This window comes from Scleropages formosus, chromosome 15 (genome assembly GCF_900964775.1).
Source record: "Scleropages formosus chromosome 15, fSclFor1.1, whole genome shotgun sequence".
Classification (NCBI taxonomy): domain Eukaryota; kingdom Metazoa; phylum Chordata; class Actinopteri; order Osteoglossiformes; family Osteoglossidae; genus Scleropages; species Scleropages formosus.
The window spans coordinates 165,274-183,540 of record NC_041820.1 but is presented as its reverse complement, the minus strand read 5'-3'; the positions used below and the strand labels follow the sequence as shown (position 1 = coordinate 183,540).

The window sequence follows — 18,267 nt, the reverse complement described above, 5'->3', positions numbered from 1 at the left end:
TTGCCGAGTTAGGCTCCGGCTCCCCGCGACCCCGTATGGGACGAGAGGTTTCGGACGGCGTGCGTGTGAGAGTTATTGAAAACTAACAATCAACGAGGCACAGCACATCTCGAGTGCGATGAAATGTAACTTCAGTCACTCCGGCAGCGATGATGTCAGTCACAGAATTGTCTTGCAGAGCGGTGCTCAGTGATGCTGTGCCAGTGTAACTGCAGCTCATTGTTATACTTTGCAAATTATAGCAAAGCCAGGAGTTTGTCTCGCTGCCCCAACTACAGTGCTGTACACTCTGCTGAGGGGTCCAGGTTCAAATCCCACCTCTGCTGCAGGAGTCTTGATCCAAGGTACTTATCCTCAATTGATACAGTAAAAACTGTCCAGCTGTATAAACAGCCAGCTAAATCGGTGTAAACACGATAATCTGATTTGTCGGTGAACGTGGAATAAGGCGTGATAAATGAAGGTTAATTATTAATCGTATTATGTACGAGACGCTGTGTTCGCTGTCAGCTGGGCTATTTTGGGAAAATGCCGACGACTGAAACGTGAACTTGGATTATTGTCCTCGGGGGGAAAAATGAACACGGACCCAGGAAGCCCTATGGTTACAAAGACAATACAGACGTTTAATATGAAACTGCGTGAAACATTTTATCTCCATTCGTTTGACACTGAACATCCGTAGAGTTCAGACCTCACTTTGTTCCCCCGATGTTTATTTATCCAGAGAAAAAATGTTCACACTCCTAGAAGTCTTGTGAAGGAGTAGTTTAGAACTGAAAATGAGAACGAGAGAGTGTGTGTGTGTGTGCGCGCAGACTGGAGAGCACCCCGTGAACCTAAGCCTTGTCTCGCTGCTGTTTCATTGTCCCAGGCGACCGGCCCATTTCTCCACGTGGGCCGAGCCATCATGCCCATCAAGGGGCAGCAAGGAGGCCGCACTCAGCCGCCAGGGTCGTGCCGCTGTGTGTCGGACGACTGCCGAACGCCTCGTGGACGCCTTGACTACGCTCGCTGGCCTGCAGGGGGCACCGTTCCCCGTGCCCATGGCAGCCAGCAGCCCTTTGCCTCCTGCCACCAGTGCCCGCACTCCTCCGGCTCCTCCGGCTCCTTCGCCTCCAGGAAGGCGCAGCTCCGCCCCCCGGCACAGATGGACACCTTCCGCACCCTGCAGTACCACCGCTCAGCCTGTGGGGGGCAGCGCGGCGAGAGCCCCAATCGTATCCGACACCTGGTGCATTCCGTCCAGCGCCTCTTCAACAAGTCCCACTCGCTGGAGGACCCTGCCACGAGGTTCGAGTCCAACTGCGGAGGCCCTGAGCCTCAGGACAAAAGGCCGGGGGGTCACGGGGGCAGGCACCGGGCAGAGGGGGGGCACAGCGGAGGTGGACACGGCCCCGTCCCGCATGGCTTGCGCTCCGGCCGACGCAGCAGGAGCCACGATCGCAGTAAGAGCAGAGAGTCCCACGAGAACGGAGCCGCTGCATCGTGGGGTTCCGAGCAGCACCTCGACCGGGACGGCAGCGGCCTGGTGAGCGGCAGGGGGCGCCAAGGAGCGATGCGAGGCTACAGCACCCTGGACCGGGAGCTGACCGCTAGGATCTCTGTGGCCCCCGAGCACAGCACTGAAATGGCTGCATGGGAGCAGAGCAGGCAGTCAGCCAGCAGGGGCCTGTGGACATCAGCGAGCGCGAGTCAGGGGCGGGACAACTGTCCGCACGCCTTGGGGTCAAAGGTGAAAGAGCATCGCTGCCGTCACCTACAGGTGAGCTGGGAAAGGAGCCCAGGGTGGAAAGTGTGTAAAGCCTGTGTCCATTCGACAGCTCTCTGCATGTGTGTGTGTGTGCGCGCGCGCGCGCGTGTCTGCGCATGTGTGCATGCGCGCGAGACAGGTTCCCGGGAACACGTGTCTTGGTGACCTCGCCGCTAACAACGCGGGCTCCGAGGAGGTGCCGTGTCACAGGATGCGGAGCGGCAGCTACATCAAGGCCATAGCAGAGGGTGACGGCGCTGAACCCGGGATCCCCGAAGGAGGCGGAGTCACTGCCCACAGAGAGCCCTTCCGCCGCGCGGTCAGCATGGACCACCACTCTGCAACCATGTACGGTCCTCTCTCCCTCCTTGTCTTTACTGATTTGTCACTCACCTGGCTGAAGCAGGGGACACGGAGGGGCAGTGCTCATGGATGGCCAGTGTTGCAGTGTGGTCAGTGTTGCGTCGGGCCTGAGGAGCGTGTGTTTCTGTGTGTGCCGTCCGTTGCCAGGTGTTCCTGTTCACACTGCAGTGACCCGTTCCGAAGTGTTCATTCTCTGCCAAAGAACCGCGGTCCACACCACATGTGCACTTGCCCCCCACCCAACACCCAGGTGAGGCTCGGTGAACAGCAGTAAGTGTTTGTGTGTGCGTGTGCGTGTGCGTGTGTGTGTGTGACTCTCTGCCCTGTCCCGTGGAAGTCTCAGGCGGTGGAGGCTCTGGACCTGCCCGGAACGTTCCGCGCTCGAAGCCACAGCTACCTCTGTGCCATCCAGGCCGGTGTGTCCCAGGACGACTGCCTGCCTCCCGTGTCCAGGGGCGGAGCCAAGGCGACCGCAGGTGAGAGGCTCCGCCCACCGCACCCCTGTCCCTCGCTCATCACGGCTCAGGTGTCCCTCCTGCTTCGCCGCTCACTGTATTTCAGTTTCGTTTGGCCGCCTGTCAAAATCTGGTCCGTCCCATCACGCTAGTGCAACAGGGCTGAAATGTGGATCCTCCAATAATTGTTATAATTATACAATAATAATAACTAATTATAAACATATTTAACTGTATGAACACTAGTTGTAACTAATCAGCCTGTTTTCTTTCCTCCAGCTCAACTTTCCTGTTCCTTCTTGCCTTTATTGCTGGTAAAGAAAAGGTCGACCGTAATAAATAGTAATAAATACCACGTTTTCCCACTTTGCAAACACAGCGAAGAGCACAGGTGTGTAACACGTTTTGTTTGTGATTCATACAAGTCGTGATGAGGGAAAGATCAGTAATGCAGGCGTCTCATCAGCTGATCGGGTGGATTTGCCTTCGCTGCTGTTGTAACCGAGGTAAAATTCACCGCAGAGACCCCCAGCGCACCTGCTTCCCGTCTGCCGTTCCGGCTACGAAAAGGGCGTGAAGTGAGTTCCGTGTCCCGGGTTTTACACGCAGTGCAGCGCAGCTTCTCCGCTGTTTCCACGACGCCGTTTTCCTTCTTTTCCCTCACCATTTCTGGGGGCCGAGCGTTCGAAAGATGGGAATTTCGATCTGATTCTGAACGTGGACATTTTAACCTTTGGGGTGGGGTGGGGGGGGGGTTAGATGGACCTCGCTGCTGCACTTATATTTCATAACTTCGCTTCCTTCTTCTGGTGTGAAACGTAAGACGACTGTGCTGTTCGTAGATAGAAAGAAAAAGAGCCAGAGCTTTAGTGGGGTTTCAGGGCCTCGCTGCCGACTCCCCAGCCGTCTTTTTCCACCTGTGGACTCGTCCAGCTGAGCTCTGCGAGCCGCTTCTGCTTCACCTGCTTCACCTGTTTTACCTGCTTTAACTACTTCACCTGCTTTACCTCCTTGACCTGTTTTACCTGCTTTACCTGCTTCGTCTGCTTTAACTACTTCACCTCTTTTACCTGCTTCATCTGCTTTACCTGCTTTAACTACTTCACCTGCTTTACCCCCTTGACCTGCTTTACCTGCTTCATCTGCTTCATCTGCTTTACCTGCTTTACCTCCTTGACCTTTTTCTTTTTAACCTGCTTTTCTTGCTTCACCTGCTTTACTTGTTTTACCTGGTTCACCTGCTTTACCTGCTTCACTTGCTTTACTTGTTTTACCTGCTTTACTTGCTTTAGGTGCTTTACCCGCTTTACCTGCTTCACCTGCACACTCCTGTGTCTGTTGGCAGGGACATCCACATCTTCTGCTGTTGTACCCCCTCTTCAGCCACTGCTTGGTGTAAGTGTGTCCCTGTCCATGTCAGCACTCCTACAGGACAGGAAGGTCCCCCCTCCCCTGCCACCCCGCATGTCCAAGATGCGCCTCAGGGTCGCAGCCCACATCGGCACGGCGTCGACAGGCAGTCTGCGTTTGCCAAGGCCACAAAGGAGCAGACCACAGAGCCAGTCCCTGGATGAAATGGAGGGCAGCGGGGTACATTTACACAGGGGCTGCTGCTCGCCCTGGATGGGCACGGCGTGGGTAGACACCTGGTCCCAGGACACTTCTGCTCAAAGTGGGTTCCTCCAAGGCCCAGGGAGCAAGCAGCGCAGTTATTCCACAGAGATGCTGGAAAAGGTGTGCGAGCCCCCAGAAATGCTCTTCCTTGAGGGTCTGGAGCCCCTGAGCGCCAGTCTTCTGGGCCGAAACCAGACGAACCCAAGAGGGCGCGAAGACGACAGCGTGAACTCCGGCCGGGATGGACGCGGGTGCAGCTGCAGGACATCCATTGCGATACAGGCAAGTCCGGGCTCTGACCTCTGTTCTGCTCTGCTGATGTGTGTGTGGCGCTCATCTCCAGCACTCTTGATGGTGGAGATGTTTAGGCTGAAGTCTCTGTTAATGTCGATGTCTGTCTTGGTTCTGAGACTGGTGTGATGATCTGTGTGTGACAGAGAGACACCTTGGGGACACTCTCTGACTCAGATACAGACAGCAAAGCAGTACGGGAAATGCAGTCCGTCGGCATTCAAGTCGAAGAGGACAGGCGGTACCTCTTGGGGGAGGATAATAGGGGGTACCTCCAGGACCAAGAGGATAGAAGGTACCTCCAGGGACGAGGTGATGGGAGATACCGCTGGCATGAAGATGATGGGAGGTACCATCAAGAACAAATGGTCAGGAGGTACTTCAGAGGTGAAGAAGACAGGAGGTACATTCAAGACCAAGATGACAGGCAATACATCCAGAGTGAAAGTGATGAGAGCTTCCTTCAAGATCTAGATGACAGGGGGTTCCTCTGTAGTGAACATGAAGGGAGGTTCATCCAAGACCAAGAGGGTGGAAGGTGCCTTGCGGGTACAGGTGACATGAGATGTCTTCAGAAAGAAGATGATGGGTGGTATCTTGAAAAGGACAGGAGGTATGTAGGAGAATGGAGAAGAGCTCCCCCCTCCCCCACTCCCTGCCTCTCCTTCTCACGTTCTTTTTTTCTTTTGCGTAGCTCTCCTTTCCCAGCTCAACTGTCCACCTGTCCACTATCCATGCAGGAAGACGCTCCAGGACTCCAGCAGCTTGACAACAGGAACACAGACTGCAGAAGATGAGGGGTTACCGGACCAAGGTGTTGAAGCCCTGTGGGACACCACCCTCCAGCGGACTGTCCAGGACCAATCTTACTGCTGTGGGTACAGGCAGCCCCAGGGTTCTTGGGGCCGTCCAGCCTCAAGATCGGTGTCCACACTGAGTCTGGGTTTAAGCCCATTTTTAGGTCTTGGGTCTTCAGGCCAGCAGGATGCTGAGTTCTACCTCCATCTGCTCCGCTTGGAGGTACAGAGGATAGAAGGCTGGTGTCGAGGGATGGAGCAGGAAGCCGAGCTGAGCCAGCTTCCCGAGGAAGGTGAGAACGCGGCTTTTTACCTCCTGACTCCTACATCCTTCGCGCCGCTGCTACATGTGACATATGTGACATCTACATGCATGACATGTGGTCTCCGTGTATCACTCAGTCATGGCAAGGATCCGCAGTGCAGTAGAGGACGCCCAGCTGCTGATGTCTCGCAAGGTCCAACACTTCTTCCAGCTCTGCCAGAAGAGCCTGGTGAGCGTAACATTAAAATGTCATTTTTGAACTGTTGCAGTGTGTGTGGACGAGACGGGAGTGTGTAGCTATTGTGACACATCATCATCTCATCTCTTCCCAACGATTCACGTTTATTCAGCTCCAGTCTTTGGTCTCAGTGAGGAACGTGGATATGGAGGTCAAAGGTCAAGCTCATCACACTCATCTTCTTTTCTGTTACACACGGAGTCTCTGCGCAGGTGTGAATGATGCAGCTGCAACACTGTCCCCTCCGCACAGGAGCCCACAGCCACCCCCCACCGCGATACTCGCACCCTGGCCGCGCTGTGGGAGCTGCTGCAGTTGGCCCTCGAGGAGATTCGGCTGGAGTTCCTGGACCTGCAGCGGCTGCGCGACTCGGGCTGGACGGTGCCACCCGACCAGGTGAGCTTCTCCATCCTCCTCCAGGGTCCTGAAGGAGGAGCGTGAAGGAGGGAGCTTTTCTCTTGCTCTGAACTCCCTCTTGACTTGACCACCTCCACCTCCAACACATCTGCTTTCCTTCTTCTTCCTTCCAAACATCTGCCACCATCCGCCCTCCAGGGGGAGAGAAACACCCCCCCTCCGTTACCAAAGAAGCCCAGCGGAAGCGCCGCCAGGGAGGGGCCGGTCTCCGCGAGCGGGGAATGGTCTCCGGAGCCGGGGGAGGGGCGGCCGCGTCCCGAGGCCCACGAGACCCCACGTGCAGGCGGGCGACCCACCGCCCTGCGCCAGAACTCTACTAGGGAGAGTGCCGATGGCACGGAGCGCTACCTGGCTGAGGGACAGACCCGCTTCTGAGGCCCAAAGCGCTGCACGAACCCCGGACTGACAAGAGGAAAAAGACGTGGATGCGACCGGAACGTATTTCCGTGGCGACCCGGTTGTCGGCAAATCATGACACGCGTGCTCTCCTGGGTTGGACCTGTAACCTCGAACCCTTGACCTCTAACCCAACCTGCCACTGTGAAATGACAGCGCCCTCTGGTGGCCGTCATCGCCTGCACTCTGCGCAGGGCTCTGCCTCAGGCTGCACCTCGTCACTGTACTGCGGAGCAGCTGCGCTTTCTCTTCTCATCAGCATTACTGTGCTCATCGGAAATCATCGTGCCGGGCTCCTTAAGTCACTGTAAAAGCGAGGTTAGTACTACGGTACAGGAAAGGACCACTGCTGTGTGTGTCTCCTTCAGGGAGCTGCTGTGTGCGATAATGGGCGACCCGTGACAGCCTTGTAGGTGATGCAGACCCTGACCTTGACCCTAACCCTAACCCCTGACCTTAACCCTACCCACACACCCAACCCTTCATTTTCCTGTAGGTGACACACACCTCAAGAAAGCCGCTCTGTTGCTTCCGGTCCAACAAGCAGCTGCTCTGAAATCGGTCGTGTTATGTTTGCAAATTGCCCCTCATGTTTTTTGCTTTGGATTCATCTTTACACTTCCATATCAGAGCTTATTAATATTCATGTGTGCGTTCACGAGCTCACAGGCACGGCTGTGCACATCTTGCATGGTCATTCAGTTGAGGAGCGCAATGGCTTTGCCAACTTGATGAACTGCCCTGGATCTTGATGGAGAAAAATATTGTTCAGCCATCATGAGACACCTCTGTCTGCGGTCACAGTATCACACTGAACCGCTCTGACTGCGGTCACACTCTTACTCCATAGACCACTGTGCTGTATTTAGTGGGTCAGTCAGGGCCTTGTGATGAACGGTCCCTGAGGACATGAAGAACCGTGTCAGTCATGGACCACAGAGGAACCGTTCTCCTCGCCACAGTGTCATTGGTCATGTCTCCCTCATTGCTGTGTAACTGACATCATGTTCAGTGCTGGAAGACACTCCCATGACCTCACCGCGCAGTAACTTTGAAATACTAGAGTAAGAATTGTCCAAACGCTAGAGGTCGCTTTGGACAGATGCATGAGCTAAGGGCAAAGCAGCATCGTTTTCCCTTCCACTCATGTCAATCTGCAGAGGGATGTCATGAGCGACGGCGGTGCTGCTGCGGTCAGTGTCGACGCTGCAGGCTCTGTCCTGATTGGTTTGGAGAAAAGGGGCGGAGCCGCTATGGCTTTCGTTTGGCTGCGGTCAGTGGAACACGCGCTGAAGAGCCTGTAGCGAAGCCCAGAGAGACGTTCGCCGTGACCGTATCTGTTCCACTCTGAACGCCACACACTCGCGCTGTGAACGCGCCCTAACTGTCACTGAGCTTGGTCGGGAAGCAGTACGGTTGCAGGCGCCTCTTTCTCTCATGTGGCTCACAGACAGGAAGCTGGGGTGCGACGCCTGGGCGCTGCAGGGTGGAGACCGGCGCTGTCCATGAGTCACCAGACGAAACCCGTTCGCTCTTCCTCAGACGAACCATGACCCTGTCGCTCAGCGTTTGCCCGTGCGGTTATCCCCTCCCCTGATGTGGGAGAGAAATGCGTTCAAAACGTGTCCAAATGCGTGTCCCGTAAGGCTGTATGTGACCGTACAGGACCAGGGTACAGTAGTTCTACACACAACATGACCATACAGGACCAGGAACAGCCCTTCTTTGAAGCACAACCAGCAGTGGAAAGCAGTGCAAGGTTGAGGAGCTGAGTTGAACGTTTCAATAATTTATTTACAACATACAGGAAAAGGTGACAATAACATAATGACCGTGGCGATGCGGTATGGACCACGTGCACCGTATGCTACTGTCCATCAGCACTGTGTCCGTCGGTTCCAGAAATTTCTGTCCCTCACTTGTGACCGAACCTGGTCTCGGAGGAGGGGCTCTGTCTTCTAGGTCTGGGTGCTCCTCGAGCTCCCTTTCGACTTCTGCAGGAGGTTGGCGGGGGGCGGCGGCAGGGAGTGTCCTCCCAGCATGCCCTGCAGCAGGGGGACGGCGCGCAGCGCAGAGCGAAACTGCGGCAGGGAGAAGCAGTAGACGAGCGGGTTGACGGCGCTGCTGGCGCTCAGCAGCGCGGTCGTGATGTGGTGGGCAGGAGACGGGCAGCGGGGCTCGGACCGCTGCAGGGCCCACAGGAGCAGCGTACCGTGGTAAGGCAGCACGCAGCCCAGGAAGACCAGCAGCATGCCCAGCACCACGGCCTTGGCCCGGCGACGGTGCAGCCCCTGGCGCGGCGGTCGCACTCCCAGGGACGCCAGGATGGACACGTAGCAGAAGAACACGGTCAGGAAGGAGACGGCCGAGAAGCCGCAGGCGGCCAGCGCCATGCGGGGCTCCACGTCCTGGAAGCAGCGCGCGAGACCGGAGTCGAGTCGCAGCTGCGGCGCGGACAGGGACGGCACGGCACACGCCAGCCACGCGAACCACGTGAGCGCGGAGACCGAGGCGGCACCCTTCCTCCGCAGCATGGGCAAGAGGTGCCGGGTGGCGGTCAGCGTGCGGTAGCGGTTCACGCTGATCAGGGTCATGAAGCACACGGAGCAGTACGTGGAGACGTAGTAGAGGGAGCCGGCGAGGCGGCAGGGCACGTCCAGGAAGGGCCAGTGGGCCCCCAGGCTGTAGTAGGGCACCCAGAGGGGCAGCGTGAGGCAGAAGAGCCCGTCGGCCACAGCCAGGTTGAGCAGGTACACCTTCATGGCCGCCTTCAGCCGGCCGCCCTTCCTGCAGAGCACAAGCAGCGCCAGCGCGTTGGCCGGCAAGCCCACGCAGAACACCAGCGAGTAGACGGCCGGCATGAGGACGGAGGCGGTCCAGCTGCTGACGTCGCAGTGGGCGGGGCCAGCAGGACTCGCGGTTGCGCTCGGCGCCGGCGCCGCTGCTGACAAAGTGCTGTTCTGCCGCATCTTGGACTGACGGGACAGAAAGAGGAGGGATTGGATCAATCCGTCACGTTTGTTCATAACCGTAACCGAGAGATGGTCGTTCCGTTCATCCACCGTGTCGCTGCGGGGATCCAGAGCGCCTCCAGCAGGTGTGGGGTGTGAGGCAGGGTGTGCCCTGCCCTGGATGGGGCGACACACACGCGAGGAAACCAGAGCGCCTACGGGAAGCCGAAACGAACGCGGAGACAACAGGCACACTGAGTGGGATTCAAACCCACGTCCATCACCGGGCACTTCCTGCTGCGCCACTGTGCCGCCCAACAATTGTAATGATAAATTCAGAAATACTGTACAACAGAAGCCCTGCGAGTAGCTGTAGAAAACCTGAGAATTTGGAAAGTAACACCCATAACAAAGTAAAAATGTCTCAAAATGAACTGTTTTACGAATCACTGTTTTTCACTACTGATGTTCTGAAAGCGCTTTTTTCACCATCGCTCTGTTAATGTAATAAACACTGTCAGTGAAAATGTTACTTATGTTTCGCTGTAAAACTTACACCCCCAGCCCCCGAAACCATGAGAGATTTTTATACGTCACGGCTCACACACGACACGACATGACACACACAACACGCAGCTCTCACCCAACACCCGGTTGCTTGTTCTCCTGGTGTGTGTTACAGGTGAAGTAAGTGTTCTCCTGCCGTCGTGAGAGAAGAACAGGAGCAGAGTGTCTGTGTGAGAGACAAATGAAACATGTCTGTGTCTTCCCTTCTCATTTCAGGAGCTGTAACAGACACACCCTCCCGCTGACCTCTGACCTCAGTTATAACATCTACCTGCCACTGAATCTTTTTCTCACACACACACACACACACACACACACACACACACACACACACACACACAGCTGCGGCAGAGAGCAGCACCATTACTCTGCTTTTCAGCATGAGGGCTATACCCAGGTGGACTGTGACCTCTGGTAGCACCACACACAGTACGGTACGATACGGTGTGAGATACCAAAACTGAGAGGACTTTTCATGAAGGCTGATCAATGAAGAAAGAGGTGTGCAACAGAAGAAGGTGCTGGAATGGAGCTGCTCACACTGTGTCCTTCAAGCCAGAGCTCTGGTCACGCGTCACACTTCCTCTCTCACAGACAGGGTGTCCAGGTGTCCCAGCTGAGACCCGGTCTCACGCTGCGTGTCGTCTGTAGGGTGGAGCCCAGAGAGCGGGAGACGCCGCTCGTGTGCCAGACGACGGGTGAGACCACAGACAACTTTCACTCTGATCGAGAAGCACAGTGTGGTCACGGTCCAGCAGGTGCACATCATCACACGCACGCGCGCACACACACAAACCGTGTGTGGCTGTGAAAAACGTTGACAAAGTTCAGTTGCACCAGCTCCTCATCTCCTTTAGCGCCGACACTGTCAATACGCTCGTATTTGAGTGCTGCGCTCAGGTTCTGTAGAAACCTCAGATAAAGCTGTAGGAAATAAAAACGCTGTTTCTCAACACTTTTATTAGCTTTGCAGCAGGTGGTGTGGGTGCTGCATTTCTCCTCGAAGAAGCAGGTTCAAATCCCACCTGCTGCAGTAAAACTAGCCAGCTGTGCATCTGGGTCAATAACTACATACTATAGCTGTGAGAGAAAATGGAAGAAAAAACTCATTTGAAATTTTAGCTGTGTCTCCTGCACAAAGACCTATTCAATACCGATGACTGACAGATTGCAGTGTTGTTCATCTTGCTACTGACCACAGACTCTCGGGAACAGCAGACAGGAGCCACGAACACAAAGTGAGTTGAATATATCCACTCCCACACTCCTGCTGTATTGTACAGCCATCTGTCTGCTTGATGGGTAAACAGAGGTCATGTTCACTTCAATAAACAGATTCAAAAAAAGAACAAGAGAAAACATCGTCATATAAATATTGGGGAAAACTCTGAAAACGTGTAACTCGACCACTCAAAGTAGCCAGTGTACTTAAATCATGTGTTTCATGGATAATAAAACTCATATTCAAGCATATTAATTTATTTGGAACAAGCCTGTACAATCGCATACTTTCACATGTTCATTTTGCATATGCATTCATAGCCACAAGGCCTGTTTATGTGAGAGGTTTACAGCGAAACAAGAGTAAGGGGTGAGTAGAGAGGTGCGAAACAAGGACTCCATGAGCACCTTAACCGGGTTCCTGCTGCTGAACGGAGTAAAGGAAACGTGACCAAGCCACATCTCTGCTGCTTTGTCTTCATTCACACCCTTTCCCTTAGCAGGTCTTGACATTTCTTTCCAAATTAATTTCAATATACAGAAAAAAAGTGACAGGAACATTTCTAGTCCCTCATACCTGGTCCCTACACCTATAGATTTTGCACAACACACTGGTCCCTGAACCAACCAGGAATAAAAAGGAATTGTGAGCATAGGGTTCTGCTGCTTGTGGATCAGCAGCTCTGGTCCAGTCCCAGGATTTACTGGCTTGGTCACATGACTGTCCTCCTGCTATTGTTTGAGGTGGTCACCACAGCGATACAACTCAACCTCTTAGCTGTAGTTAAGGTGAACCCTTCCCAGAGCTGCTCTGAAACATGCAAAGCCCACGCACACACACAATTCAGTTTAGAGCAGCAGTAGTCTTTCGCCAGCCTTGTGTTTTCCTGTCCTCTTTCACCTCTCCTCCTCAGGAGCGTACCGGGGCACGGCTGAGCGGGGCGGGTTCCAGCAGCAGTCCGGGGCTCTCCAGGCTTCTTCTCTCACATGAGCCGCACGATGGCGGCAGACAGGAAGTCCTCGTAGCTCATGCGCACGTTGCCACTGCGTGCAGTGTCCCTCTCGCGGAAGGCCTCCGTCATGCACTGCAGCTGCGTGCACACCTGAACGAAACGGTCCAGCTGCATGGCGCTGTGGCCGCGGTGGGCGGAGTAGCGTGTGGCCAGGCTCTCGGTGAACTGGGGGCTCAGGTTGTAGCCCATCTGACCCAGAGCTGGAGCAGCAAGCAGAAATAAACATGCAGGAGGCTCACAGTTAGACAGAAGTCACCTAGTGAGGAAGGTGAACAGGTCCTGTCCTCCTCTGGACGCATGCGACACGCCGTTCTCACCTTGGTGGAGCTCGGTCCCGCTGATGCACCCCGAGCGGTCCCGGTCGTACTGCTGGAAGAGAGCCCTCCACTGCTGCATGAAGACCCAGAGAGCAGAGAATCCAAACACGTCCATGCGACCTGACTTGGTCTTATCGAACATGTCTGTGTGGGGCAGAGAGAAGAAGTCAGTCCAGAAGTACCTCAACTGACTGGTGTGATCTGTAACAACATGTATGACCACATTTACTGACTCTTTCACGCGGTTTTCCAGAAGGAGAACCCGCAGCTCATCCTGCGATCTCAGCTGCGGTTGTTTGTTGGGTTTCGGTTAGTTCCCCGTACTTACTGATCATCATGAGACACGTCTCGTCGTTGAAGGCAGACCAGTTCGAGTTGACCAGTGCCTGTTTGAGCTCCTTCAGCGAGATAAAGCCACTGTGGTCAGTGTCTACCGACTGGAACCACTGGAAGGCCTCAGGGTTCACGCCCGGGGGGATGTTACCTACGGGGGAACGTGCAATTGTCAGCAGAAGCAGCCCGACCGCCGATTAACGTTGGATTGGAGAAGCACGGTTACGGCACCTGGGGGCCAAGTTACACAAATAATAACTATACGTTGACGCTTATTTGTTTACCTTCTCCAAAGTCGTTCACATTGTTCAGCTACTTACACTGATTAACCCCTTTATACAGTGAGTAGTTTTTACTGCATCACTTCAGGGTCAGTACCTGGGCACTGCAGTATGCACTGGAATTCAAACCTGGGTCTTTCAAGTCTCAAGGTGGCTGCTCTAACCACTACGGCACCTCTGTCTTAATAATATTATTATTCTTACTATTATTTATTATTATTATGTCAAACCATGCAACAAAAATTAAAAAAAAAAAAAGCTCTCACCAGCAAGGCCCTGGTTTCCATAGGGTCCTCCTTGAGGCTGTCCATATCCCCCATACGGTGCTCCAGGAGCCTGTCCTCCAAAATACCCCCCTCCTCCATAAGGGGCTCCGGGGGCCCCGCCTGCACCCGGGGAGCGGTTTGAGCCGTAAGGAGCCCCGGGGGCCGGTCCTCCCGGGGGCGGAGCGTATCCCGGCGCGGGGCCGCCACCGGACCCCCTCTGGGGAGGGACCGGAGCACCGGGGGCCATTCCGCCCCCATAGGCCCCCCCGGGGTACCGAGTCCCTTGGGAGGGGTAACCCTGGCGGTAGAGAGGGACTGGTCATCATCGACAGCTTGGAGGGCTCCAGTGTTCAGAGCAGGAGTTCCACTTGTACAGTCTGACTAGTAGTAGTGGAATAATAAGAAAACACTCGACACTCGAGGTGGTGAAACTAAGCAGGAGGAAGAACAGTGAGTGAGTGGTTCTGGTCTGAGCTCAGCTCTCCCTATTTATTTTATTTCAATCATTAACAACACTCAACAGGACTATGTATGGATTGATATTGTAACCGAGCGTTCTTGTCGGGTTCGCCGAGACCGTTAGGGCTTCAGAAAATAACAAACGCTGCCCGTCCGTCCGGGTTGGTTTCCAACACCTTCGAAATCTTTATTGGATGCCACACACACGTGTATAACTTATAAGAAGACTTGCTGATGCGCTCCAGTGCGCATGTACAGAGTCCAGCCTATAGCAAAGCCCGAGGGGAGAAAAGACTCATCATACACACATATGCACCACTAGTAAACAATCTCCCAGTGTCACCACATCCAAAATTAAATGTTTTACAATATTATAATATTGATTAATAACAGTACGGATTAATATTTATAGACTGATATTTAATAATGATTAATATTTTGATTGATTTCGCCAGTTTCGCACTGTGAATCACACACAGTCACTGATTCAGCCTGCCAGAGACTGAGTCAGAGTGAGTGCCAGCCTGGCGCCGCCTGCCTGAGCTTATATCATGTTTCATTAACCAAAGCGAAAACTTGCAGAAACCAACGATAAATCCAACCAAGAGACTAAACATTCATTCGATAATTCAACAAAATCAGTTATTTCGTTTTCTGACAACTTTCGATACGAGAAAAACAAAGAAATAAACTTCAACTTGTGTTCCGCTGCTGGTGCAGTGCGGAGCTACATGCTGCTAACGACGACGTCGAGTTTCCTTTCTCATCATGCCAACAATGTATGTCAGTAATAAGAGCTCAGCGCGATCACAGCGCTGTGCTTATGTCCCACGGAGACTCTTCGAACTGTGAAACTTAATAGGGAACAAAAAAACACTTTTAAACAACAAATACAACCCGGAAGTGTCTCTTTACCTGTCCGTACGGGAAGCTCATGTCGGAAGCGATCACGGAGGCGACGCCCCATACCGGATATGACATCATCACAGGGCCTACGAAGGGGTAGGGGGCGTTTCCAAGGGCGTGGTCAAGGGCGTGGCAGTGGGCGTGGCAACAGCGCGAAGGCGTGTGTTCGGCTCGTTTCTGAATGTAGAGCGGGATGAGCGTACGCAGCGGCGGGTGTCGCGCTTTGGATTTTTTAACATGTTTATTCACATTTAGTCGTAATTATTCAGCATCTTAAACTGCTACAAAGCACCAGCAGTTTAGCAGAACCCGCTCCCATACAGAACGAGCGACGAACAAAGAAGCTCACACAGACATGCCCACGTGCGCTAATGTCTAATGACAGATCTGTCATGTAGATGAGTCGTCACGCTCAGTCCGCAGTGCGCATGGCCCCCTTTGCCTCCCTCCCACACACTTCTCTCGTTGCTCTGGCTGCACACATGCAGTCAAGCACACTGCTTTACCCTGATGTGCCGGACAGCGTCACATTTCCATTTATTCATTTAGCACACGCTTTTGTCCAAAGCGACCTACATCTCAGCAAAAGGACAATTTATGCATTACATTGAGAGAAAGAGACACGGCTGCAGACATGTGTGACTCAAGTAAATCTAGTTTGTTCCCTACGACTTGCTGCACTAAGGTTCACATCGTTCAAATAAGTGCATAAGACACAGGATAGACAAATCCTGATACCCTCCACCAATTTTTATTTTTTTTAAATATAAGATACACAAATAAGCAAGTTTAATGCCAGAGTAGTGACTGAATAAAGGTTGTATCTGGGGATGCTTATGAAGTTACAATGCCTGAGCAGTTACACCATAGACGATCTGAAGAGATCTTGGGCAAAGTGGATCTGGAAAAGGCGGGTTTTCAGACCCTTCTTGAATGTAGACAAAGTTTCAGCAGTTCTGAGTGAGAGGGGGAGGTTGTTCCACCACAACGGACCCAGAACCGAGAACCTCCGAGCTTTGCCTTTCTTGCACGGCACCACCGAGCGACCAGAAGTAGATGAGCGAAGGGGCCTGGCTGGGGTGTACCGGTTGATCAAGTCCTGTAAATAGCCGGGAGCAGTTCTAACGATGCATTTGTAGACAATAACCAGGGTCTTGGTTTGATCCGGGCAGCTATAGGAAGCCAGTGCAGAGAAACGAGTAGAGGAGATACATGGGAACAATTTGGCAAATCAAACACAACTCGTGCAGCAGCAGCGTTCTGTATCAGCTGTAGAGGTTTGATGGCAGTAGCGGAAAGGCCAGACAGGAGAGAGTTGCAGTATCCAGACGGGATGTCACCATGTCCTGGACAAGTAGTTGGGCAGAGTCTGTTGTGAGGTAGAGACGGATCCTATGAATATTATGCAGGATGTATCTGCAGGTCCGGGTTGTAGCTTCGATGTGCTGAGAGAAAGACAGACTTGCACCAATTGTTACTCCCAGACTCTTAGCGAAGGAGGTGGGCGAAATGAGAGAGTTGTCCAGTTTGATCGACAGGTTGTGACAGGAGGACAGGCCAGCTGGGAGGTGAAGAATCTCTGTTTTGGAGACGTTGAGTTGGAGGTGGTGATTAGACATCCATGCAGAAATGTCGACAGGCAGGCAGCGATATGTCGAAATGTCTGATGCTCCAGGTGGAAGGGAGAGGAAGAGCTGGGTATCATCAGCGTAGCAGTGGCAGTTGAATCCATGGGAGGTGATGACCGGACCGAGGGAGGAGGTGTCCAGCGCGAACTGGGCAGGTTGATGCTGAGAACTTGTCAGTGATTGCTTTGACTTTGTCTCTGAAAAACAAAGCAAAGTCTTCAGCAGTGAGAGAAGAGGGAGGATGAGGTGGCGGGGGACACAGAAGGAATGAGAAGATGGCAGAGAGACGGTGTGGTTTTTTTGGATGCAGACTGTATTTTGTTGTGGAAGAAGGAGGTTTTAGCTGAAGAGACAGCAGACTGAAAAGCAGCTAAGAGTGACTGGTAAGCATCCAGGTCCAATGGAGTTTTGGATTTACGCCACCTACATTCTGCAGCCCGCAGTTTGGACCTGTTAGCACGTAACATATCAGACAGCCATGGGGTAGTGATGGGGCGTGCTGGTCTAGAAGACAAAGGACAGAGAGAGTCAGGGGAGAGAGAAAAGTGTTAGTGGCATCATCTGTAGATGGATGTAAATTAATGTAAATTCTCAGATCTATCAGACACTTTTCTCCAAAGCCACTTCCAGTGGGCTCTGTGTAGTGTTATCAGCCCACACACCTTACTTACCATGGTAACTTACACTGCTAGATACACTACTTACAATGGGTCACTCATCCACCCATCAGGGGAACACACACACTCTTTCTGTCACTCACTATGAGTGAACAGCATGTCTTTGGACTGTGGGGGGAAACCCATGCTGACACAGGGAGAACATGCAAACTCCACGCAAACTGAGCCACCGTGCCGCCAACACTCTGCATCACTCCGCAGTGTGTGACCCTCTCCTTGGGAAAACCTCTGAGGGCATGGCCGGTGACAGTGGGGTTGAGGGGGGCGCTGTACCCTAGGACAGAGATGTGAGGGCGCCATGTGCTGTCTTCCTGCCTCCCGTCCTCGCTGCTCCCAGAGGACCTTGCGACACGGCTCGGCCGCCAGCTAGAGCCCCTGACCGACCCACTCGCAGGTTCAGATGGTTGAGGAGATGACCACAAAGAGCTTCTTCTCGGTGGGGGGAATGAAGTAGTCCGTGGCGCCAGGGCACGGCAAGACGTGCTGCAGACCATAGCCGGAGATGCGGCAGAGCACGGAGAGGAAGGTGGCATCAAACGTGCACTTGGGCAGCAGACGGAGCAGGTAGGTCCACCGTAGGACGCAACGCTCCTTCCTAGAGCGGAGTGCAGCCGGGAGGCCTCGTGCACGGTCTTAGTGGCATGACGACGAGCAACAAGGGGCACGTGATGCAAATGAGCTGCAGGGCCCGGCGGCACACCTGCAAAGCGAGCGGTCATGAAAGGCGCTGACGCAGCCCGACTTTCTGCTCGTCATCCCACAACTTGTCGGCCGCCACCACGGACACGAGGAACACGGCGCCACCAAGATACACCTGTGGCCCAGCGCCGCTCGGTACTTGTTGGTCTTGCTGCGCAGGAGCTGCGGTGACGCCCAGTTCTTGTTGACGGCGCCCCCCGAGGGAGCGAGTGGAATTCCGCCATGCTCGTGGGGACCGTGCTGCGGACAGCAAAGCCTCGAACCTGCAGTGTGGAGATGTTTGACTACCTGAGTGCAGCGGTAGTGCCCCTGCAAGTCTCTGTGGTTTCTCTGATTGTTTCACTCTAATCCCCTAATCAC

At 53.8% G+C, this 18,267-nt stretch overlaps 3 protein-coding genes across 3 annotated transcripts; 1 reads left to right on the top strand and 2 right to left on the bottom strand.

Moving 5' to 3' along the window:
- Positions 1–910: 910 nt before the first annotated feature.
- On the top strand, positions 911–6,568 carry LOC114912306 (disks large-associated protein 3-like). Its single transcript, XM_029258569.1, has 11 exons — positions 911–1,765; positions 1,893–2,101; positions 2,264–2,366; positions 2,454–2,592; positions 3,992–4,467; positions 4,623–5,089; positions 5,217–5,350; positions 5,453–5,566; positions 5,676–5,767; positions 6,029–6,172; positions 6,332–6,568. The coding sequence occupies exons 1-11, from the start codon at positions 911–913 to the stop codon at positions 6,566–6,568; spliced, it is 2,970 nt and encodes a 989-aa protein (XP_029114402.1).
- A 1,979-nt stretch (positions 6,569–8,547) lies between these two features.
- LOC114912305 (platelet-activating factor receptor-like) lies at positions 8,548–9,558 on the bottom strand. The gene has a single exon (XM_029258568.1). It carries the CDS (start codon positions 9,556–9,558, stop codon positions 8,548–8,550), a length of 1,011 nt encoding a protein of 336 aa, XP_029114401.1.
- A 1,980-nt stretch (positions 9,559–11,538) lies between these two features.
- Positions 11,539–14,960, bottom strand: pef1 (penta-EF-hand domain containing 1). The gene is made up of 5 exons (XM_029258443.1): positions 14,913–14,960; positions 13,539–13,836; positions 12,987–13,142; positions 12,659–12,802; positions 11,539–12,541 (listed from the first exon to the last, which is right to left on the bottom strand). The coding sequence occupies exons 1-5, from the start codon at positions 14,931–14,933 to the stop codon at positions 12,312–12,314; spliced, it is 849 nt and encodes a 282-aa protein (XP_029114276.1). The 5' UTR covers positions 14,934–14,960; the 3' UTR covers positions 11,539–12,311.
- Positions 14,961–18,267: the final 3,307 nt, after the last annotated feature.